Raw genomic sequence first — 25,141 nt, forward strand, 5'->3', positions numbered from 1 at the left:
TTTTTCTCATGAATTTTATCTGAACGTTGTATTTTTACGCCACCACATTAGACACAGAAAAATTATGACAGACACAACTTTTCTCTGACTATATTGTTAGTTACACATTAACAAGAAAACCACTCTATCCAAATAGGATATAGAACACAAGGTATGAAAACAAAAATGAGAATTAGTTTAGATTTTAAAGTGTCTTGAATAAAAAGCCAGATTTTTAATATTACTGGGCTCCAATGTATTTTGAGGGTTGTTTTGATCTTGTGGTAAGGAAATTATGACTTGATTTGCGTATTTTCCTCTCCTAATTGCATGGCACTGTGTCTATGTTCTACTAAGGGAGAGGGAGAAAGCTATTTACATCACTTAAGACAGCACAAATTAACTCCTTAAGTATTACTGCAACTCCAGCTTCTCTCTATAAGGAGTACATATCTTAAGGAGCTACAAAAAGGAAAACAATAATCAATAAAAACTCAACAATCCTAGCAATTTAAAATGCATATACAGTTGTTCACCTGCATCCTTTTGATTCTCTATATGAAAGAGAAAGAAAGCAACAAAGAGAAAAAAGAGAGAGAAACAAGAACAGATATGCAGGATTAATGAGCAAGTGGATCCAAATGCCTCCCAGTTATGTGTGATATATGACATTCAGAAAGAAAAAAAGTTGCCCAGTATCTCCCACCACCCAGAAGCATGGGTATCATCAAAAACAACTTGCTTTGCCAAGATAAAGATTTAATGTTGTACAAAGAAAATTGGTGCTTAGGTGGTTTAAAGTTTGAGAACACACAGTGACTTTTAGAGTGGTAAGTGAATATACAGAAGATACCCTACTCAGAGCTCACCATGAAGGAATAATAAGATTAAAGGATCTAGAAAGCATTCTGCTTGAAAAAGATCAGACAAGAGACATGAAAGATCAAGTACAGGAAGGACATTTTCCTGTAGTCTTACATGCAGATTGTTTAGAAATGGACAACATTAAGATAGGGACAGCTCTTTCCCAATGTCTTTTTATCTGACCTCAAACTCATTGCTCCCCCGTGTAGACGCTACCTTTTGATTGTGTACCAGTGACAAGTGTTTACAAATTGGGGTTACACAGAAGCAAAGTAAAAATGCATTCAGGTCACAGACAGAAAGAAGAACTGAAAAAAAAACTTATAGACAAATTGGAATTCATCACAAACAAAAACAGCTTGATTTTTCTAACCTGTTTTTAAGGCTGTTAAAAAAAGTGACTGGACTTCTCACACTGGGACTTTCACAGACAGAAGCAACAGACAAGCCAATGCTAAAAGACTTGAAGCAAGGAGAGTGAGTTGATTTGGATCTGAATTGCACTGAAGTAATGGAAACAGAAAAGAGTGAAGACAGCATGGAGAGGAGGGTGGAAGGTACTCACGAATGGTTAAATCCATCACTTGAGAGGCCAAGCAGAAGACAGGATGCTCATACATTTCTCTCTTTTTCCCTATAAAAGAGGATTTGGGCATGCAAGAGGCTTAGGTCAGAGGTAAAGAGGTCATAGGTCATAGGTCAGAGGAAAACTTTACATTGGTTTAAAAGGAGAGTAGCTGTAGAGTATTTTGGGATAAGCACAGGATAAAAATAAAAAAAGATTTAAAATTGGATATTTACTGGATTAACCATTCAGCATGCTCATGAGTCACAAAAGAGATTGTGACCATGAATCTAAAGGTTTGTTCTAAATTGTTTGCAGGAATATAATGGTCAGAACGTCATGAATAGAAGGAAATAGAATTCTATTGATTTAAGGCTCCGAGATACTAAGGAGTTTAGCCTTCAGTATCTAAGGCTTTCACAGGTATTTCTTCATAAACATAGCCTCAAGCAGCAGTGCTGCTAATTGTTTCTAATTTTAATGCACTCAGGCCTTTTAGACTGAAGGAAGTATTTAATTTCCAAATTGCTGACGCTTCTGGAGAAATGCGTCACACAGTATTTTTTTAAAAAATAAATAAACAGCAACAACGTAAAAGAACTCATAGTGAGCAGACTATGCTCATGAGAGAAAACCTGAGACATGCAACTTGCGGATGTTGGGTTGTTTGAATTAACAATCCCAGCATGCTTTGAAACTGACACAACCACTTTTATAGAGGCAGCATAAAAAAGTGGCTGAACCAACCACGGACAAGGAAGGAGAGAAGCAGAAGAGAGCAGGTAGTGTGGGATGAAGTACTTCTCTGAAAACAACAGCTGGAATTAAAAAGGAAAAAAAAAGGAAAGGAAACAAAAAAAGGTTTGTTGCTTCAAAGTTTCCCAGACCTAAAAGTCACAGTGCCAAAAAAAGAGGGCAGATAATTAACACAATCAAGAAGAATTGAGGCACAAAAGGAAAGTACGGGCTAACTGTTCTATGTTTTGGGAAATGAATGCATTTTTACTTACAGATCATAAAGATTGTTTTTGCATAGATATATCTGAAAGAAGAGAGCAAAGCTTACCGACAGAGTTAGTGAGCGTTATACAGAGATCTAGGGAGCCCAGTGTCCATTCAAAAAGAAAACAACAACCCCAAAGCTGCCTTTGAACTGAAGTTCTCCCATGTTCTCATGAAGTATATTTAAACCACGAATTTTTTTAAACAGAGTTCACCAATTAAAACCATTATGTGAAGTAGAGTGCTTTGATAAATAGCTTGATAGCCCAGCGCTCAAGAGACCTATGTCCCTCCTCTATTTTCATCACTCATTACCAAGTCAAGAGTTGATAAACATCCTTTTAGTGCCCAATTCTTAAGCATTTCTCACTGGATGCATAACAATGAATTCATTACCACTGGTACACAATTTGCATTATTAATGGGGGGAAAACATTGAAAAAGAGAGAAGGTATATGATTTGCAGATCCTGGAAATATGTAGCATATCATAATAATCCAGTCCTTCTGACAATTTAAGGACCAGGGAAAATTTTTTGAATGATGTTATTGTTTTCTCCAACACTATTATTCAAAGAGAATGAGAACACAGGCTTTGTAGAGCTTCATGGCTCATACATGTCATGGCACAAAACCACAATCCACACTGCATAATTCAATTATACAAACTTACAGTAAGGCATTCATTATGTTGTGTAGGAGTTTCAAATGATTGTACAGTAGCCAACAAGGTAACAATGAAAATTGATTAATGTATAAAGATGTATCTGCATGTATAGAACTCCTGCCAAAAGCATATCTTCAAGCACATTTTAAAATGTCTTTTTGATGGCTACATGTGTCTCTGGTCACTAGCTGTTATTCCTTCATAACGTAAAAGGTCAGTAATATCAACCGTGGAGAATTTAGACTGACAAGAATGAAATCTGATGCAAGCACAGGGCCAACTGATTTGACAAGATCGGTTACGTATTAAAAAAGAAGGCTGAAAACACCACCCAGAAAAATATATATAGACATTTTAAGTTGGCTTACAAATGAATGAATACGGTTATAAAACATTTCTTAATTTTTGATATTTGAATGGTTTCATGAACTCTACTGCTTCAAGCAATTAACTACATCTTCCTTTCTGGCTACAGAACTGACACACTATGTTGATCTCACAGTTTTGTTTTCTAGGGGAAAAAACGGTAGGTATGAATGTTGTGGTGCTGGCCAAGCATGATGATTGTTCTCCTGTGAAGAAATTATTCTGTTATACATTTCAAAGTCTCAGTCACACAATTATTGCATGTGACCTATCTTTGAAAATGACATCATTTCCCCCTTTCAGATATATTATTTGTTCATGCTATATAGATGCTGTATTAAAGAATATTTATGGCACAACCTAATATTCTTTCTTTGTTCTTAGTTGGCTCCTTGAAAGAAGACACCAAGGTTAACTTCAATAATAAAATCGTCTTACCTTCAATTTTGGCATACTCTGATAGCCGAGTATAGTTAGTCAATGCAGCTTGTTCTAAGCATTTACGGATGACAGCTTTTACCTCCTCTTGAGGGACTGGAGTAACTATGTCTTTCATCAAAACCTTGATACAAGAAACACTGATTTGTTGTGTCATTTTGGTAATTTTCTTTCCAATAAACCCACTCTCACAATGCCTTTTGTCTCCCTCTCCTGGCAAGAACATCAATAGCAAAAGCATAATCCTTGAAAAGCCTCAGACCTGGTCACCAAAAGCCCAATGTTCTGACATCTTTACTTCTATGTTGAAAATGCACATCAGGAAATGGCAAGAAGATAAAGATGCGCATATTGTAACAATGTCAGAAAAGTTGAATGCATATGTGTGAAACATTTTGTCTGCTATTCACATTTCCCAAGATCCACTCTTCCACCTACTGTATGCTAAGAGCTGTTTTTGACTATCTACAATGTCAGAATAGTACTTGATTTAGTCTACTGTATCATGAGACAGCATAATATGCATCTAATGAAGCAAATTCCTTTTGAAAACTCAAGCAACAGGAGAGGTTATGTTGTTCCAGATACCACTGTTGTTTTTATATTTACATGAGGTTCTCACATTTAGGAACAGGAATTACATTGCACTCAAACCTATTTGGTATTAATATATCATATTGTTAGTCGTTTAATTGTGTCCGATTCTTCGTGACCCCATGGGCCAGAGCACTCAAGGCCCTCATATCTTTCACTGCCTCCCGTAGTTGTGTCAAATTCATGTTGGTTGCTTCACAAACACAGTCCAGCCATCTCATCCTCTGTTGTCCCCTTCTGCTCTTGCCGTCACACTTTCCCAACATCAAGGTCTTTTCCAAGGAGTCTTCTCTTCTCATGAGATGGCCAAAGTACTGGAGCCTCAGCTTCAGGATCTGTCCTTCCAGTGAGCACTCAGGGTTGATTTCCTTTAGAATTGATAGCTTTGTTCTCCTTGCAGTCCAGTGGACCCTCAAGAGCCTCCTCCAGCATCACAATTCAAAGGCATCAACTCTTCGGCGCTCTGCTTTCTTTATGGTCCAGCTCTCAGTTCCATACATCACTACAGGAAAAACTATAGCTTTGACTATTCGGACTTTTGTTGGCAAGGTGATATCTCTGCTTTTTAAGATGCTGTCAAGGTTTGTCATTGCTTTCCTCCCAAGAAGCAGGCATCTTTTAATTTTGGGGCTGCTGTCTCCATCTGCAGTGATCATGGAGCCCAAGAAAATTACATTTGTCACTGCCTCCATATCTTCCCCTTCTATTTCCCAGGAGGTGATGGGACCAGTGGCCATGATCTTAGTTTTTTTGATGTTGAGTTTCAGACCGTTTTTTGCACTCTCCTCTTTCACCCTCATTACAAAGTTCTTTAATTCCTCCTCACTTTCTGCCATCAGAGTGGTATCATCTGCATATCGGAGGTTGTTGATATTTCTTCCGGCAGTCTTAATTCTGGCTTGGGATTCCTTCAGTCCAGCCTTCTGCATGATGTATTCTGCATATAAATTAAATAAGCTGGGGGACAATACAGTGGTGTGTCGCTTAACCATTTTAATTGGTTCCCAAAAAAATCATCGCTATGGGAAAACATCGCTAAGCGAAACGCGGTTTCCCATAGAAATACATTGAAAACTGGATAATCCGTTCCAATGGGAACGGATTGCCGTCCTTAAGCGAAAATCGCGATAGGAAACATCGCTAAGCGAAACACAGCTCCCCAATTGAAATGCATTGAAACCTATTCAATGCAACTCAATGGGGGAAAAAATTACAACAAATTTCAAAAGAGTCGGAACAAAGTCAAATTAGTTTAACAAAGGGTTTATTAAATGCACTTATGATTTCAAGCATTCTAAACATTTTAAAAACATTTTTAAACATATAAAAAACAGCCAACATGTCAAAACCATTGTTAACTGAAACAGGGGGACCCAAACTGTCATCGCTATGCGAAGCATGGTCCCAAACATCGCTATGCGAAAATCGCCCATAGGGAAAATTATTAAACGGAGCGCAAGATCGCTCCAAAAAAGTCATCGCTAAGCAAATTCATCGTTAAACAAAGCGCTCGTTAAGCGAGGCACCACTGTATACAGCCTTGTCATACTCCTTTCACAATTTTGAACCAATCAGTTGTCCCATACCAGTTCTAACTGTTGCTTCCTGTCCCACATATAGATTTCTCAGGAGATAGAGAAGGTGGTCAGGCACTCCCATTTCTTTAAGGACTTGCCATAGTTTGCTGTGGTCCACACAGTCAAAGGCTTTTGCATAGTCAATGAAGCAGAAGTAGATATTTTTCTGGAAATCTCTGGCTTTCTCCATAATCCAAGCAATTAGGTCTCTAGTTCCTCTGCCTCTTCGGAATCCAGTTTGTACTTCTGGGAGTTCTCGTTCCACATACTGCTGAAGCCTACCTTGTAGGATTTTGAGCATAACCTTGCTAGCATGTGAAATGAGTGCAATTGTACGGTAGTTGGAGCATTCTTTGGCACTGCCTTTCTTTGGGATTGAAATGTAGACTGATCTTTTCCAATCCTCTGGCCACTGCCGAGTTTTCCAAACTTGCTGGCCTATTGAATGTAGCACCTTAACAGCATCATCTTTTAATATTTTAAATAGTTCAACTGGAATGTCATCACCTCCACTGGTCTTGTTGTTAGCCAGGCTTTCTAAAGCCCACTTGACTTTGCTCTCCAGGATGTCTGGCTCAAGGTCAGCAACTACATTGTCTGGGTTGTCCGGGATATCCAAATCTTTCTGATATAATTCCTCTGTGTATTCTTGCCACCTCTTCTTGATGTCTTCTGCTTCTGTTAGGTCCCTCCCATTTTTGTCCTTTATCATGTGTATTCATAAGGGATATGGTTTAGATTATACCTGAGTAGCCCAGTGGTTTTTCCTACTCTCTTCAGTCTAACCTTAAATTTTGCTATGAGAAGCTGATGATCAGAGCCGCAGTCAGCTCCAGGTCTTGTTTTTGCTGACTGTATAGAGCCTCTCCATCTTTAGGTGCAGAGAACATAATCAATCTGATTTCGATATTGCCCATCTGGTGATTTCCATGTATAGAGTCGCATCTTGTGTTGTTGGAAAAGAGTGTTTGTGATGACCAGCTTGTTCTCTTGACAAAACTGTATTAGCCTTTGCCCTGCTTCATTCTGAACTCCAAGGCCAAATTTCCCTGTTATTCTTTTTATCTCTTAGCTCCCTACTTTAGCATTCCAGTCCTCTAGAATGAGAAGAACATCTTTCTTTGGTGTCAGTTCTAGAAGGTGTTGTAAATCTTCATAAAACTGTTCAATTTCAGTCTCCTCAGCAATGGTGGTTAGTGCATAAACGTGGATTATTGTGATGTTGAAAGGTCTGCCTCAGATTCGTATTGACATCATTCTATCATTTTTGAGATTGTATCCCATTACAGCTTTTCCCACTCTTTCGTTGACTATGAGGGCCACTCCATTCCTTCTATGGGATTCTTGCCCACAATAGTAGATATGATAATCATCCAAGCTGAATTCGCCCATTCCTGTCCATTTTAGTTCACTGATTCCCAGGATGTCGAAGTTTATTCTTGCCATCTCCTGTTTGACTACACCCAGCTTCCCAAGGTTCATAGATCTTACATTCCAGGTTCCTATGCAGTATTTTTCTTTGCAGCATTGGACTTTCCTTTCACTTCCAGGCACGTCCACAGCTGAGCATCCTTTCGGCTTTGGCACAACCACTTCATTAGCTCTGGAGCTATTTGTACTTGTCCTCCACCCTTCCTCAGTAGCATTTTGGACGCCTTTCGACCTGAGGGGCCCATCTTCCAGTGTCAAATCTTTTAGCCTTTTGTTTCTAATCATGGGGCGTTCTTGGCAAAGATACTGGAGTGGCATTGCCATTTCCTGCTCCAGGTGGATTGCGTTTAGTCGGAACTCTCCACTATGTCCTGTCCGTCTTGGGTGTCCCTGCACGGCATAGCCCATAGCTTCTCTGAGTTACTCAAGCCCCTTCGCCATGACAAGGCAGCAATCCATGAAGGGGACTCATGGATTGCTTCATTAACATACAGCCCCCCCCAAAAGACCCTGTAATTCTGTTGAAGAGTAAGGTAATATGCTTGCTTCTCTCTTTGTTTCTTCTTCCTTCCTTCATCACCAGCCAGATTAAAGAAATAATTCTGCCTGAAGCGCTGGTAATTGTTTGAAAGTAGTCTGACATAGAGTACATTGCTTAATCCAACAAGCATTTATCACCATGACAAAGTCTGCCTTAATTAGGTTGCAGTTGATGCACTGGATTAAGCTGGGCAAAAGCTCTTCTAATTAGCCATCACCTGAGCACCTGAATTCAATGATGAGTCTAGAAGCACCTAAAAACTGAATCCAGTTCTTCAAAATGTGTACTACTCTGGATTGAATTCCTGTTTTAGAGTCTATATGTCTCGTGACCAGAATTCATTAGCCTTGTCTGGGTTGAGTCTCAGTTTTCTAGCCCTCATTCACTTCATTACTCCAGACAACAGTTCAGAACAACAACAACAACAACCCTCCGGAAATGGAGGAAAAGGACAATATGTTGCCTAGATATTGGTAATATACTACCCAAATTTCTAGACCTTTCCCAAAGGTTTCATGTAGATATTAATAAACAAGGAGACATGGTTGAACCCCATGGAATGCCCCAGCACAATAATCCTAAACAAATTCCTGAGGAAATAATATATTAATTGTAAAATTCAAATTCCCATGCCCATTCCTTTCAGGTGATCAAGAACAATAAAATGGTTTAGAGCAGTGGTCCCCAACCTTGGGCCTCCAGATGTTCTTGGACTTCAACTCCCAGAAATCCTGGCCAGCAGAAGTGGTGGTGAAGGCTTCTGGGAGTTGTAGTGCAAGAACATCTGGAGGCCCAAGGTTAGGGACCACTGGTTTAGAGCACCAAATTCCTCTGAGAGGACCAGCAGAACCAACAGGAATGGTTGTCTAGGCCCTGGCAGAGGCAGTCTATTTAGGAAACCAAATAGGTTTCATTCACAAATCCAGGCCTGCAGCCAAATTAAACTGGATGAAAAAAAATCTATTTCACTCAAGAGCCTCTGAACTAACAGCTGTCATGCACTTGAACAGCTCACTTAAGAAGGGCAGACTGGACACACATATCCAATATGGTCCAGTCCAGAAAGCCTTGTTTAGTAATATTTCACAATAGCCATCTTAAGGATGAATAACATATATATTCTTCCTCAAAAATGATCATTCATTCTACCCTTCTGACTATGCCTCTTCTGGTTACTACCAGTGATAGAACTCATACTAATAAAGGGAAGAACCACAAGATTGTACATTCCAGATAGATGTACTTATGAAACCTAGATCAACCACCTACCATATAGAGAGCAGTACACCTGTAAATGATACTGATTTTATCTATCTATCTATCTATCTATCTATCTATCTATCTATCTATCTATCTATCTATCTATCTATCTATCTATCTATCTATCTATCTATCTATCTATCTATCTATCTATCTATCTATCTATCTATCTATCTATCTATCTATCTATCTATCATCAAGACAGTATGTAAAAGCTAGCAACAGTGAATATACAATACGGAAAGGATCAAATACATATCAAATTAAAAAATGGTGAAGAAAAGCAGCAATTTAAAGCAGTAAAGTACAAAGCACACACCAAACTATAAACTACAACAATCCATTAAAAAAAACCCCACTCAGGCAGGCAGTCACTAAGAGAAAACATGGCTGAAGAGAAAGGTCTTCATCTGCTTGCAGAAGGACAGCAAAGACGGGGCGAGCCTGGCCTACTGTGGGAAGCTAGTTCCAAAGTCTGGGAGCAGCAACAGAGAAGGTCCTCTCCCGTGTCCCCCCCAAATGCACTTGTGAAGGTGATGGGATCAAGAGAAAGACCTCTCCTTAAGATCTTAATAGCTGTGCAGACTCATAAAGGGAGAGGTAGTACATGAAATAGCTTGGACCCAAGTCGTTTAGAGCTTCATAGGTTAGAATCAGCACTCTGAACTGTCTCTAGAAACAGTTCAGCAGCTAGTGGAGCTGCTGTAACTTGGGGTGGGAGGTTATGTACTCCCTGTGACCAGCCCAAGTTAGCAATCTGGCTGCTGTGTTTTGTACATGCTGAAGTTTCTGGACACTTTCCAGAGGTAGCCCCATGTAGAGAATGTCACACTAATCAATCCTGGATGTGACTAAGGCATGCATCACTGTGGCCAGATCAGATCTTTCCAGGAATGGTGTAGCTGGGACACTAGTATATATTAATTGTGCAAATACACTTGTGATCCACCATCAAAACTTGGACATCCAGGCTCAGAGATGAACCCAGGAGAACTCTCAAACTGCAGACCTCTATTTTCAGAGACAGTGAAACTCCATCCAGCACAGGGTGCAACCCTGTTCCTTGGTCTGCCTTTTGATTGACCATGAGCACCTCTGTCTTGTCTTGATTAAGTTTCAGATTATTCACCCTCATCCAGTCCATTATTGACATCAGACACTGATCTAGAGCTGAATCAGCTCATCGTGCACATCATGAGCAGATGAACAGAAAATGAATCAGCTTTCACCACTGCTCTGCTTCATTTTCCATGTGACAGGAAGTGAAACAGTTTCTTTACTCTGAATATACAATCAGAGCCAATGTAATTCTATTAAATGCAAGCAGTGAAAAATAGAAATTTTATTTCTTAATCAGCTTTTTCGCATCTACATGCTTACCCTTTCCAGGAGGGATAGTGTGGCTTTTAAAGCACCTTCTGGTCGTCCAAATGGGAAGCAATACCTGGGGTAAACACATATTTTAAAAGTTTTATTTTTTTATATAACCATAAAAGATTTTTCACACATGCAGCTATATTAACAGACTTTACACTGATTGGATTTTCCTAAATACTCTGAGTGGTAGACTCTTTTCTTCTAAATTATTTTATTTAAGCTTCTACTTTGGATAACCATTAGCAGGATCTGAACCTTTTTAAGTGAGCGCCTCTTAAGAAATCTGGAAATGCACACCACAGATCCTTTTTCCTATCCCCAAAAGATATAGGAAAGGATTGGAAAAGATGAAAAGAAAAGGTGTTCCTTTATTATGTTGCTGTTCATAATACAGATTGGTAAAGAGAACTAACAAGGTGAGAAATGAGCCAATTATTTGATAACGTAGCCAGAAAGTAGTATTTCAAATCTTTGGCACCATTCAGATCTGATACAACTGTGCTTCTTAGATCCAAAAGGAAGGGGTACATGCAAGAGTTGAAGTTGTGTGTGGAAGGTGATGGGTCTGAAAAGGATAACGACTGTTATATTTTATGTGGAAGGACTCCATTTAACCTGCAACTGTTGGAAATTAGGATTCCAGTTCAGAGGAAGAGACTCTAGAGAGAGTGACTCTCCATGTCAGACTGTTGTGTTCTCCGTATGTGACAGTGGTAGAACTGGACATGTTCTCAAGTAAACATGTTTGACTCACACATGGATTGGGCTTCTGTTGTTGCCTCTGTGTGATCCAGCATGAAGTAAAAATCGCTAATTTGGTTCTGAAAGAAGCAGTTTCACTTTAAATAAATCAAAACTGGCTCCCCATTTTCTGGCGGCTTTTTATTAATCGATTATACCAAAAAACAACCAGAAGGATGGTGCTTTTTAAAACACACTGAGAAGTTTTACAATCACATTATTCTGCAGTTAAGGGCAATGCAGATTTTAATGGCAATAATAAAGAAGCTCTGTTTAAGCCTTCTTCTTGACAACTTCTGTCATAGCTAATGTCATCTCTGTGAGCTTACATGTTACACTGAAATAATTTCAAAAGATTCTTTCTTTTATGCAAGTAATTATCACAGGAACTTCTGAAATTCAGCAAGTCAGCTCTACATTTGGAAGAAGAAAGAGTAGTCATTACCTAAAATGTGTGATCTGGCTTTCCAATAACAATCGCAGTCTCTCTTTGATTTCTTCAAACCGTTCTTTTTCCTCTATGGTTACAGTTCCTATTCCATCAGGCCTGAAGGAGAAAAGCTATGAATAACTCATATGGTACCTCGTGCTGCTTGCAAATTATCAGCAATGTAGACTAATGGGCGCTTTTATTTCTGTTATAACTGTTCAATTACAAATAATGTATAATTGTTGTTACCAGTGCCATTATATTCATAATTAAAACCATCACACAAATAAATAGTGATATTTGCATTCTTGTTTCCGAAAATTCTGATCATCTGAAATCTGACCAATGATGAGTGAGGCTCTGTTGCACATATTAAGCTCTCAATGAGCCAGGACTACTACTCCTCTTCAGTTTCCCACATACTGGATAACTCTGTCTGAAAGGCATTATTGCACAGTATTCATTGCAATATAAATTCCATGTAAGTTAAATAATAAAATATTTGTGAGCAGTCAGTTAAAACCATGACCAATTAAAAGCAGTATGGATTAAAATGAGGTTGTTGTAGGTTTTTCGGGCTGTTTGGCCATGTTCTGGAGGTTTTTCTTCCTAATGTTTCACCAGTCTCTGTGTCTGGCAGTTAGAACTCTGTCTAGGCATGAGTTTATGGAAACAATGCTAGTTTAGATACTGTGCTCCCCAAATCACCAGAACATTTACTGTGAACTGGACTCAGGAAAAAATGGGTGCCAATGAAAATAGTACAGTGATATTAAAGTGGGAAATAGCAAAGCATCAGAATTTGCATGTGGAGCAGTGAGAGGATTTTAAATGATGGCTTTTCCTATTTGGAAATACCTGTGACAGTTGGAACTAGCAAAGTAATCACATTTATTTATTGCTACAAGTAGAATGTAGGATTTTAAAATAGCATTTCCTATTAATGCTGAGCTCATTAAGTACTTTAACAAAGTAGTGCATGATCATCGTGTAAGCCCCATTCACCTATAGACTAGTTAACATGGCTCAAATGATACAGAGATTGGGCTGAGAGAACTACATACCAGAGGACTGAAGGTACTGATGGATATCATTTGCCCCCATATTTTCTATGCTTTTCTGACATGTAATGTATTAATAAAGAGGAAATAAGGGCCTAGACTGAATAAAGCCTGAACTCTCTCTAGAGGCAAAAATGATAGAACTGAGGCTGTTGTACTTTGGGGCACATAATGAGAAGACTCACTGGAGAAGACAATAAAGACTGGAAAAGTTGAAGGCAGAAAGAAAGAGCAAATAAGAGGTGGATTGTCTTCATAAAGGAAGCAATAGGCTTGAATCTGCAAGACCTAAGCAGTTTTTTTGGAGGTCACTCATTCATAGTGTTGACATACGTTGGAGGCAAGTTGAAGGCTCATAACAATGACAATACCATATTAACATATAATAAGGATGTCAGTGAAAACAGGAGACATGTATCTGGAAAAATGATCCCCTGACATCATCTGATGATAAAGATCAATGATAATGGTTTTAATTATTTAGAAGACACTGACTTCACTGTAGTAAATTACAATGAGAGTGTTGCAGCGATTCTAAGCAGTTGCTTTTGTGTGTATAAATTAATTCTGAATAAGGTACTGAGGCTCTTTTTCATAGGGACGGCACACACAAAGAGAATTCTTTCCCCTCACCATACCTGTTGATATGGTATAAAAATGTGGTAGTACCAACTGTGTTAGATGCTTTTACATATTTGCTCATTTTTTGATTTATGCTGAATATGATGGTAGGAAAGGAAATCTGACCCCTCCAACTCTGTCTCGTATATTATGTGATTAAATTATTAATCTATTAAATTATACCTGAAGGAGAGACCAAAATACTCAATAGCTGCACTTTATTACCGACAATAAGTATGCTGATTTGCATAGTACTTCACAGTTTGTAACTCAAAGTCTCTCTCTCTGTTGAAGTCTTAAATTTAACAAATATTCTTCCTTAAAGGCTTCCTCTAGTGTTTGGATTAAGCTTTGTAAATCCTCACTACTAGACTAGTTTGGCTACACAAAAGACTTGGCAAAGGATTACAAAGCTTCTAATGAACCTCCTGTCAGGGGTTAATTGGTAAGCTTTATTTTCCTTTCAAAGAATCAAAATGCTCCTAAGATTTTTTTTAAAAAAATTACGATCTGTATGTTCAACATTTCACTGACCTGAAGATGTAGGAACTTCAATATATATATATATATATATATAACACACATCTCTCTCTCAGAGTACGAGGATTTGCATGCATTTAAATGTGACTTCTAGCCCATATTTTTATATATCACAAGATATTGCAACCTTCTACTTTGTGAGTTCATTTAAATTCATCAATGAAAAGAAATATCCAAATATCCAAGGACTGTAATGTCTTCAATTTGCTGAGCTTCAACTATTCTAATATAATATTGGTATTTAAATTTGGAATATATTTTTACACATTAATCGCAAATGCATATGAATACTGAATTTGGTAGCAAATCTGAAAATGCCTAAAATACTGCATTTTGTAGATTATTTTGATTAAAAATAATGACATATAGTGTACAGAAAAAGCTCTTTAATTTTAAACATTTAACAACTGAAAGAGATTATCTGAAATCTTCCATTGCAGACAAATTATCATTTGTGTGATTTTCTTTTCGGCCAAGTGAGGTGCAGTATTTAGTATTTTTCCTCTCGAAAGACCAGAGAGATGGATGGATACTACTCTCAAACAGATACACAGAGGCAGAACCTTACTGAATCAATAAGCAATATCAAAATAAGTCAATAAGATCCACAACTGATTTGCAAATCCGCTGTTTATTTTACAGAATTTCTTTTTTAATGACAAGTAATCTTCAGGGCTAATTTGCTAAAGATATAGGATGAATTCATTTTCCTATAGACAACAATGTGTTGAAAGAAAAATGCCACCAAGCACATATTATGTCATTGATGTGATAACTGCAGTTATCACTTGGGAACTTGGATGTGTGAATCTGTTATCACTAGCAATTGCATGATCAGCTATCACAGATCATTCCCTTTAAACATGTCAAACAATTGCCCAGTGAAGCAGAGTCTGACATAGAATGTGATAAGGCTATCATGAAGTTGCCTATCTTCTGCTGTCCAATTTTTATTCAACTTCTATGCATGAATATTCCTTGATTATAACTACAATGGTGCCTCGCTTAGCGGTTGCTTCATTTAACGACGAAATCGCTTAGCGACGACTTTTTCGGAGCATTTTCACACCTCATTTAACGATGGTCCCTATGACCGATTTTCGCTTAGCGATGGTTGGGACCATGCTTCGCATAGCGATTAAATTTTGGGTCCCCTGTTTTGCTTAACAATGGTTTAAACAGCCTCATGTTTGCTGTTTTTTAAATGTTTTTTCTGTTATTTATAAAGTTAAGTTTACAGTTTGAAATGTTTGAAATCATAAAGTGCACTTAATAAACCCTTTGTTAAACAAATTTGACTTTGTTCTGACTCTCTTTTAATTTGTTGTTTTATTTTTTCCCCATTGAGATGCACTGAATAGGTTTCAATGCATTTCAATTGGGGAACTGCGTCTCACTTAGCGATGTTTCCTATGGCGATTTTCGCTTAAGGACGGCAATTTGTTCCTATTGGAACGGATTATCCGGTTTTCAATGCATTTCAATGTGAAACCGTGTTTCGCTTAGCGATGAAATCACTTAGCAGCGATTTTTTTGGAACTAATTAACATCGTTAAGCAAGGCACCACTGTACTTACGAAGTCTTTGAGAGAAAATACCTTGACATGAGTCTAAATGCTGAAGAAATTAAAATGGAACTCAAGAATTTGCTCTTTAACTTAACTCCTCTCTTTGTTCAAGAAATAAATTTAAAAACCATGGCAAATTCTACATGCTTACTACAGAAAAAAGTACTTATTCCAAAGAAAACAGAATGGTAACCATTGCCTACAGATGGAAATGACTGTCACTTTGATGTTGAACACATTGGCGGACAACTTACTTTTAATTGCTCTGAGGCTGAAAGTACCAAACTGGTATTTTTTTTCTGCTTGCTGTACTCTACAAAAAACCTCCCAAACGGTTTTAAATGCCAGAGAGTAGAAGCAGATGCTTTTGCCCATCTTTATTCTGAAGTAACTATTTTGTTTCCACCTACTTTTTTGCTGATTTCAATAGGAACAGGAATTATATTATTTCCAGAAAGAAATAATCTTAAAGTTAAAAAAAGGATACTTTTTGGGTTGGATTTATTACATAAACCCAGAGCATGGGATACAAGATTTTCTAAAATTTTGAAAACATGCAGACAAAAAACAAAATTAAATGAGAAACTATACTCCATTTTCCTCAGAACCCCCCCCCCCCCCAATTTTGAAGAAACTTGAAAATTTCACAGTACTTATTTTTAAAGGACTCTCACAGTCCTAACAAAGTTTGCTTATAAAATTACAAAGTTTAGGGTTTGGGCATTTAAAAGTATAGTTTATTCAGACAATAATTACAAATTTACTGATTTATTTTAAACATTTCCCTTTTTTAAAATTTCAAATGAAGCTACAACTTGCTGGCCTCTAAGAAATCTAGCGACTCTTAATTTTCAGTAGCTTTTGAGAAGCAGGCTAATGCTTATACTAAACTGAAATCTATAACAGCCTTCAAAATTTCATTCTGCATTGAAAAATAAAATAACTTATGATTTAAAATATTTGCATTTTTGCAGTGGGTAGAGGAATATGAAAAAGCCTATGGAGAAACAGAATTCCTCCATATTTTCCTTTTGCTTCACTTATTGAGCCTTATACAGTATACTTCATACACCTTATACATAGGATCAAGAACAACCTCCACTGAACTTAGGAAAGGCTATTTTTAATTTATATAAAAGGATCATGGTGTATGATGCAGGGAGTGGGCAAATGGCCATCTCCAACTCTCTCTCTCTGTGTGTGTGTGTGTGTGTGTGTGTGTGCGTGTGTGTGTGTGTGTGTGTGTGTGTGTGTGTGTGTGTGAGAGAGAGAGAGAGAGAGAGAGAGAGAGAAGAGAAGAATGGATTATATTCCCCAAAGCTTCTGGAGATCTTTTGCTCACTTCCAGTATGTGTGTTTTTAAAATAATATTTTGCATCTAAAAGAATCCAGGTGCCTTACAACAGCAATCTACCTCCCCAGCAGGTCAGTGACATAAATTTCAGACCCTGTAAAACAAATGGTTGCTTTTATTTTATGTTCAAATGAAAGCTAATATTGTCTGAAGTTGCTCAGAAAGGCTATGGGAAGCCCAGCCGTCTGGCAGAGTGAGGTGGGACCCCAGGATATCATAAATAGCAGGATGTTGACATTTCAATCTGTTACTTTTGTGCTTAACTGAATGTATTGATCTTGCATTAGCCGTTCTCTGCTCTTTTCATTTAAACATAATATTCGTTTTTAGCTCCATACATTGTCATCTTACCAATACAAAATTAAAAAGTAAAGTCTCCATGATTCTTAACTTGGTAACCTTACTGTTAATAATAATAATAATTTGCTGTCAAACCAATTCCAACTTAAGCAGCCCTTCCAGGGTTTTCTAGGTATACAGTACGTATTCAAAAGTGGGTTACCAGTCCCTATTTCTGATGGTACTCTGGCACTGTGCAGCTTGCCCAAGCCCACACAGGTAGGGCATGTAACCCAATCCACCACACATGTTCTGGCTGATATCTGCTAACATCTTTCCTGAAGGCACAATGCTGCTTCCTATTGAATGTTACTGCTAATCTAGTGCGTAGCTGGTAAAAGCAGCAATAATTCTAACTGGAATCCTAAGGCTGCGATTTTAATCTGTCATAATTTAAAACTTTATTTACAATATTAAGCTGAAGATTTCACATTTTGAATCGTAAGCTACTGCCTTCAGAAGAGCAAAATGCCATTCTAGTGAACTTCATGCCATGGTTTTGAAATTATCTAGGGGCTAAATCCAATGTTGGATGCTCTGAGTCCATATGGTCTAAAGCTAGAGTAGACATATTGGATGAATGGGACTTATTAAGCCCCATTTAGTCAATGACTAGTTGGGGTGCTAGATACCTAGATATTTACCTAAATTTAACAGAACTAGGCATAATAAGAAACATAAGCACAAAGTATTATGTTATAGCTGGCATGGTTTGCAGCTGGACACATACAATCCATCCATTTCTCTTTTAAGTTTTAATACTTGCACTTCTGTTGGCCCATTTCAATGTAATTTCAGTGGAGTTTCAATAGCATGCATTGGTAGCATATAGCATGAGCTAATTAAACATTGGCGGGATTTTATTTTATTTTTTCTTTGTTTTCGTTGATAATGCAGCAGAAAAAGTTGATAATGTCATTGCCTTTTGTAAAAACAAACTCGTTAAGACATTTTAAGTCTCCTATGACTGTCCATAGAAAATATCAGTATTCACTACTCATTCAGTACTGATGAAAGTTCTCTTAAATAATTTAAGAGGTCACAAAATTTATGCTCACAGTGTTACGTAGAAAATAATTATTTTGACCCTAATTTTTTTGAAATAAAGATGATCAAAACTAAGCAGCATTTTGGCAGTTGCTTCTGGTTCACTGTTCATGAACAAGTGGAGATCACATCAGCGACACAGATAGCAATAATAATAAAAATGCCCCACAAAAGTGGCTTCTGTATATCATGCAGCAACAAACTTGAGACAATCTACAGGTCAACTGGAGCCATTTTTGGAGCAGCATGGATGTCTGGAAGGGCCTGCCAACTAAGCGCCATCACGACTGCAAGGACTTCCTTTCTCAAACAGCTGTGGACTATATTACATCTGACATGACGAGCAGCTCTTGAATCTACCTTTCAAATATTCGGCAAACCATTTTCTCACTGTCCTTCACAAAGTTGACATTTTCGGCAGCATGATAGGAAAAATGTCATGTCGGCTGCTTTTCAACTTCTTGTCACAGTAGTTAGCACCAGTTCTGTCATCTTTACTCTCCTCACAATCCTCCATCTTTAGCCATGTCACAAATAATAATACTTCCAATGTGTGGTGTGTGTGTGTATGTGTGTGTGTGTGTGTGTGTGTTGTCAAATTTTAAATATTGTCACCCAGCTGCACATCTCTGGAATTTACTAGCTATGTTAATTTTTGTTGCTCATCTACCTAAAAGCTGGAACACAATGAGTTTATTCATTAAGCAAAAATCTGTAGGCAGCAGTGTCATTATATAAACATACATTCAAACCCCTACACTATATGTGCTTTATTTTATTCTTGTCACAAAGGACTGTGTTTTTTAAATGTACATAAGAATTATTTTCAAACACAGATTTATGATATTCTTGCTCTTATGATTTCTTTTCCCCTACATTTGGAACATTCTCTTGCTACAGTGGATGGCTAATAGAGGGCGTTCTGGAAAAAAAAATACAGTACAAGGTAAATTCACATCCCAGCTGTTGGTAAGTCTTCTTCTTAAACAGAACCTTCCAGTCAAGTCAATGTTTTATGTTAGCATAATCATTAATGTCTGCTGTTCATGCAGTTCACATTGTACTACTGCAGACTTTCAGTGGTAAAAAAATATATAAACAATGGCACATGTAATATAGTTGTGTTATACTGGGGTCAGGGTTGAGATTAGAAAAGGAAAGAAACAGTGAAAGAAATGTCAGACTTTCTGGTGTCCGTAAAAATCTATGCAGTCTCACAAAGAATTGTAGACATGCACAGTGTATGCATCTCTATGTGAATTGAGGTCAGCTTACAGGATCGGAAATATCTCAGACCTGAATGGTAGCAGATTTTTTCCTGTTTGATACCCTTTGGATCCTGCCAGAGAAATTAGTAGGGACTGTTCAGATGGAGGGGGGAAGCAGTAGAAAGGACAGTGCCAGCAAAAGGTAAATTTACCAACAGTAGTGAATTAATAAAGAAGTTACCGGTACTATGGACGCTACATTTCATACAATGGAAGCATTATATGAATGGGAAGCTTTAGTTTTCCTGCCTGTGTCTAATTTTCTACTTTGATTTATTTTTTAATCAGTATATAAGAAATATTTTTAAAAGGTGAATTGTGAATCTTGAAGTGATTGCTGTCTTATGACAAAGACAGTATTTTCTTGAGACAAATTCTTTGTGCAAAACACAGCGTTAATTATAAATTATAATTAAGACAAGGGGTCCTAAGGCCACAATTTCTTACTGGAAACCCCCACCTCCCCCACCATGCCCTTTTTTCTAATTGTACTCAAGTGCCTCAGGCACTTGTTATGCTGCTACAACAAATATATCAGCATTATTTCCCTTTAAACTGAAAAGTAATAAATGAGGCAATAGTATGCACTTGTGCGCAATTAGAAATGCATGTTATAATTCTCTGGGGGTGAATCCTTTTCACATTAGCCTGCTCCAGTGTTGCTTTTGAAATGAACATTGAGTCTTTTTTTGCACTTTTCATGATATCCTCTCTTGTCCTTGGAAAATATCCAGATAAATAACTGATCTGAACAGGTGAAATTTACAGAATAAAAGCAATCCTGTCTTCCTTTCATTTTTTTAAAAAAAATCCTGTTGTCTCTTGAATTGTTTTGTGGCATGAAGTATGTATAATACCTGCGTCTATTATGATGCTAAGAGCAAATCCAGATGGCTGCCTGGCTGCAAGCCCAGCCCTGTTGTGATCTTACATAACCATGTCACATCACACAGGCAGCTGTTACTATGAAGGATGAACATAGGCTCCTTGCAATGTGCAGGGCCACACCTTGGTTTTACCCACCCGTTCTTGTGCCTTCTGTTGAAGACAGCGTGCAGTCCTACTAGGCATGTTTGGTCATCAGAATGTTTCATCACTGGTGGGGGCAGAATTACAGGATGCTATCAGAATATCCAGTTCTCCGTGCTTCACATCACTTGAAGCTGCCATGAGCAGTGAGGTTATTTGTGTCACTCCCATAGTTTCTCTCAAGTTAAGAGCCTTTATTCCGTCAGATGAAAATCCATGTAGTTGGGACTAAATTTCCAAATGCTGGGAAGCTTACTCTCACAAACTCATATAGAGGCACTATTGTCCTCCTGAACAGAGATATTTACAGTTGTGCTGGAACCTGGATGTTCTATTTTAGTAACTATAACTGAGAGGCATTGGCAGTCCAACTGGATGTGATAATTTAAGTGGTATGATAAGGTGATGGAGCAAGTCTTGGAGTCCTCTTTTGACAGAGGTGTGCCTAAGTAAAACTATTAGACTTCTTAGGACACCAACTCATGGCAAAACTATTATATGTCTTAGGATAGCAACTCATGACAGCACAACACACTGTCGTGTGGGCACTCTTCTCTCTCAGAGTCTCAGTGAAAAACTGAGGGAAGAAGGATGCAGGGCACTAATACAAACCCAACAAGTAATGAATCCTTTAAGGTAGTTCTGGCACATTTTGAGTGAAAACATTTATTTATTTATTTATTTATTTATTTATTTATTTATTTATTTATTTATTTATTTATTTATTTATTTATTTATTTATTTATTTACTTACTTACTTACTTACTTACTTACTTACTTACTTACTTACTTACTTACTCATTCATTCATTCATTCACTCATTTATTCATTTATTTGATTTGTACCCCGCCTATCTGGACTACCAGACCACTCCAGGCGGGCGAGGAGGAGGATAAATTGGATTACGTTAACGGAGCAGATTAGATGGGGAGTTTAAAATAGTTTGCTACAGGAGGAGACAAACTGGCTGTAGGGAAGAAATTGGAGGTCTCCCACTGGAATCTTCCTCATATGTCCCTCATTGGAGGGACATATATTGAATTATGCCCAAAGCATAACAGTATCTGCTATTATGCAAATGAATTGCTTACATACAATGCAGCATGTAACATTATATGTCAGTGCCTGACCTAATCAGTCAAAATCACAATTCATTGGCCTTCTAGAAACATGCAAGCACTCTTTTTATTGTGTTGACTTATTCCAGATTTTCGATTTTTTAAATGATTCTTTTGTGACTTGTTATTTAAGTATATTGTCTATTCATGGATTGATTAGCCCAAATACAGTACAGTATTAGTAAAATTCGAAGTCAGTAAAGTGTAAATATAATGTCTAAAGAAAGAAACTGCATTACGTATGTCCGACATATTCATACAATTAATGCTGTAACGTCACAAGCAGCTATCTACATTTTAATTTTAGTTCTTTAAAAATAAAATAGAAAGCACGTGAATTTGATTATCTACTGAAGAACACATTATTGTTTCTCAGAAACATCTAAGCAATCAATTGACAAAATCAGTGTGACAAAGTTTGGAAATATACAGAGCAAAGCTCTTTTTTCTTTGGTAGATATTTCACATGATACAGTACAGGGGTCACAGCTGAGCTAGAGGTGTATTTCTAACAGCAGCCATTTTGTTCTTGTCCTGCACTGACACTGATCAGATAACCAGACGTATTCATGAAGCAGGACCCTGGACAGCATCTAGTTAGTTTCTTTCCTATGATGGCCTGTCATTCTGTCAGTCCTGACCTTCAGGCTGTCCTGCACCATCTGAATCACACTCTCCCTGCACTTTCTCACTGACTGCAAGCTACTGTTGTCTCACTGTCTGACCTTACACAAACACAATACAAACAGACAACCCACCTCAGCTCCATCACTGTCTATCGCTTACACAGGAGATTGATAGCCACATAGAATTTTTTTCTCTTTGACCTTCACTACTAGAGTGGCATATTCTGACTGACAGCCAACCTCATTTCACAGAAAGCTAAACTATCATTTGTTCGTGGTGTGAGCTTTGGGGGGGGAGTTAAACTTGCCTTCAAAACACAAATGAACTAATGCACAATTATATTAAGAATCAAATTAAACGTATCTACTCTTATCAGAGAAAACATAATTTGAAAAGAAGGAAAGAAAACTTTATAAGGCAAAACCAGTAATTATATTGTTTATAATATGTAATTTTCCTATAAAATCTACGAGTGGAAATAAAGATGAAATCTACAAATCAAATATTTTGGAACACTGATGTTGGCTCACCATCATTCTGTTGTGCTTCATGATACAGGATGATCTGAGTCTGAACTGGAGTGCCTTACTACAAAATGGTGGAGAAGAAATCTTCTTCATTCACACCATCAATCAGTCAAAGAAGGAAGGAAAACTCGGTCCCTTGCCTTTTATATTGCCAGACCAGCAGTCTGTCTAGAACATTGTTGCCAAATGTGACTGGCTGCAGTTTTTGAGTGACAAAAAGAGAGAGGCCTTTTTCTGCTCTGTGTTAGCTACTGTGAGTAATTTGATATGCTTATGGAACAAACTGTAAACCATAAACTCCACTTCAAGGCTAAGCCACAAGATTCTAGCACTGGGAATAAATGCATGTGCACACAAACAACACATTAGAGTGATAGGTTTCATGGACAGATGACTATGCATTTGTTTTTCTCAGCTGATTATACTGATCTCAAGTCATCCCAGGTCAACTCAAATTTATAAAGTTGAGGGGCCAAACTACACGTTAAACTTGTATCATTCACTTTCTAGCTCAAAAAAAAGAAAAAAGAGTAATGATTAATTATCAAGTATTTGGAGGAGGAGGAAATGATGCCATGTTGGGAAGTTTTAGAACTGGCAGCTGTGTTAGTATGTTCTAGCATATTAGGCAAATAAGTAAATAAGTAAATAAATATGAAAAAAAATATTGTGACACCTTAAAGAGGAGCTGTCATGGACAAGTCCATTTCTTCAGCCTGTCTGAAGGTATGGTATAATCTGCCTTATAAGAGGTTGGTACTAGAATATTTAAGCCAATAATTAGTAAATAACCCTGCAGTGAAGTACAATGATGTATATCTACAATATCTTACCTTTTGGGCTCTGGAGGTGGCTGGGATTTTGAATCTTTCCTCTTTTTGGACTCCTTTTTGGAATCCTTTTTTGGCTCTACTTCAGTTGCTGGGGGATTATTTGGAACAGGCAGTATGCTGCCAATTATTTCTTCCATTTTTTGACTTTGGAAACGACAGGGATGGTCGTAAAGAACAATAACAACAAAGGAAGATAGGATAGCAGAAACAGAAGAAAAAGAAAGAAAGAACGAAATAATAACAGAAGCAATGAAAGAAAACAAGCTAAGAGCAAAAGATAATAATAATAGTAATAATACAAATTAAAATGAAATAAATAATGTCAGTTGTTAGTCAACAACAACAAAAGTAAAGAAAATGTGAAATCAGAAAGAAAATAAGAAGAACCAAACATTGTTGTCCTGACAAGATGGATCTAACAGGCTGTGACTTGAGTGGCAGCCTCATAATGTGGAGTACCAGCAATGTGTATAATAATTCATGATGATGTTTACCAGAGAGCTTACAAAAACAATTCATTATTTTATAACACTCTGTTATTCAGTAACATATGTAGAACAGAGTGTGATATCTCACTGTATAGAATGCAACTTCCAAAAAGAAAAGCATCAGGGCAACAAATACCAAGAAATCTATATAGAAAAAACACATATAATAGCAATGTATTATCTATTCTAAAAGACCTCAGTGAGTTTCAAATTAATGGCAGCCAACTGGTGAAAAAATATATTTTTTAAAAGTACAGTGTAATCCACTACAGCAACTACAGTAATTGGAAAACCGGAAATTATTGAAGCTACTTATGAAATTGTAGATGGTGAAAATCAATAAAGCCTCCATGTGGAGTTGTTGACCATATTGATACAGATTGTGTAGTTCTGTATTAATGTAGCATTTAACAGAAGTGATGAGACGCTTCTGGTCTGAGAGGATTTCACTCCAAATTTTGGGGTAGGTAGTCCTCTTTCTCAAGTCATGCACAGTCTATTATGGTGACACAGAGTCTTAAAAAGGCTGGAAGAAGTTACCACTATATTGGATTATCCAGCAACTGAGAGAAGCATTACTAAACCCTTGAAGCAAAATAAAAAACCACTACAGCTCCCCATTCCCTTTCTCTTCTTCCTCTTACATTGTGAGTGGAAGATTTTCAGTTAATTCCTCTTCACTCTACCTCATTCAATATAAGGACTACAAGAGAAACTAATAATTCAAATAATTTAAATTCTGTCTGAAATACACTGGAAACACACATGTTGAATTAAATGAAATGCACAGATTATTCACAACAAACCATCAAAAGTGGTAATATTTTTTGGCCAAAATTTAGAAATACAAAGTGGATTTTCATTTATAAACTTTTGTTAATGCTTTAACT

At 37.3% G+C, this 25,141-nt stretch overlaps 1 protein-coding gene across 35 annotated transcripts in view; it reads right to left on the bottom strand.

Moving 5' to 3' along the window:
• CADPS (calcium dependent secretion activator) overlaps nucleotides 1-25,141 on the bottom strand; it is a 400,801-nt gene that overhangs the window by 120,898 nt on the left and 254,762 nt on the right. For 7 of the 35 annotated variants that reach the window (XM_078388826.1, XM_078388823.1, XM_072989335.2 and 4 more), the window contains exons 14-19: nucleotides 23,764-23,907; nucleotides 11,847-11,948; nucleotides 10,664-10,727; nucleotides 3,881-4,004; nucleotides 1,409-1,477; nucleotides 516-533 (exon numbers count right to left, since the gene is read on the bottom strand). In XM_078388826.1, coding sequence (XP_078244952.1) covers nucleotides 516-533; nucleotides 1,409-1,477; nucleotides 3,881-4,004; nucleotides 10,664-10,727; nucleotides 11,847-11,948; nucleotides 23,764-23,907 — 521 coding nt within the window. The remainder of the gene's footprint in view (nucleotides 1-515; nucleotides 534-1,408; nucleotides 1,478-3,880; nucleotides 4,005-10,663; nucleotides 10,728-11,846; nucleotides 11,949-23,763; nucleotides 23,908-25,141) is intronic. The other 28 variants (XM_078388829.1, XM_078388827.1, XM_078388819.1 and 25 more) reach the window with 6 other exon arrangements.

This window comes from Pogona vitticeps, chromosome 2 (assembly GCF_051106095.1).
Source record: "Pogona vitticeps strain Pit_001003342236 chromosome 2, PviZW2.1, whole genome shotgun sequence".
Classification (NCBI taxonomy): domain Eukaryota; kingdom Metazoa; phylum Chordata; class Lepidosauria; order Squamata; family Agamidae; genus Pogona; species Pogona vitticeps.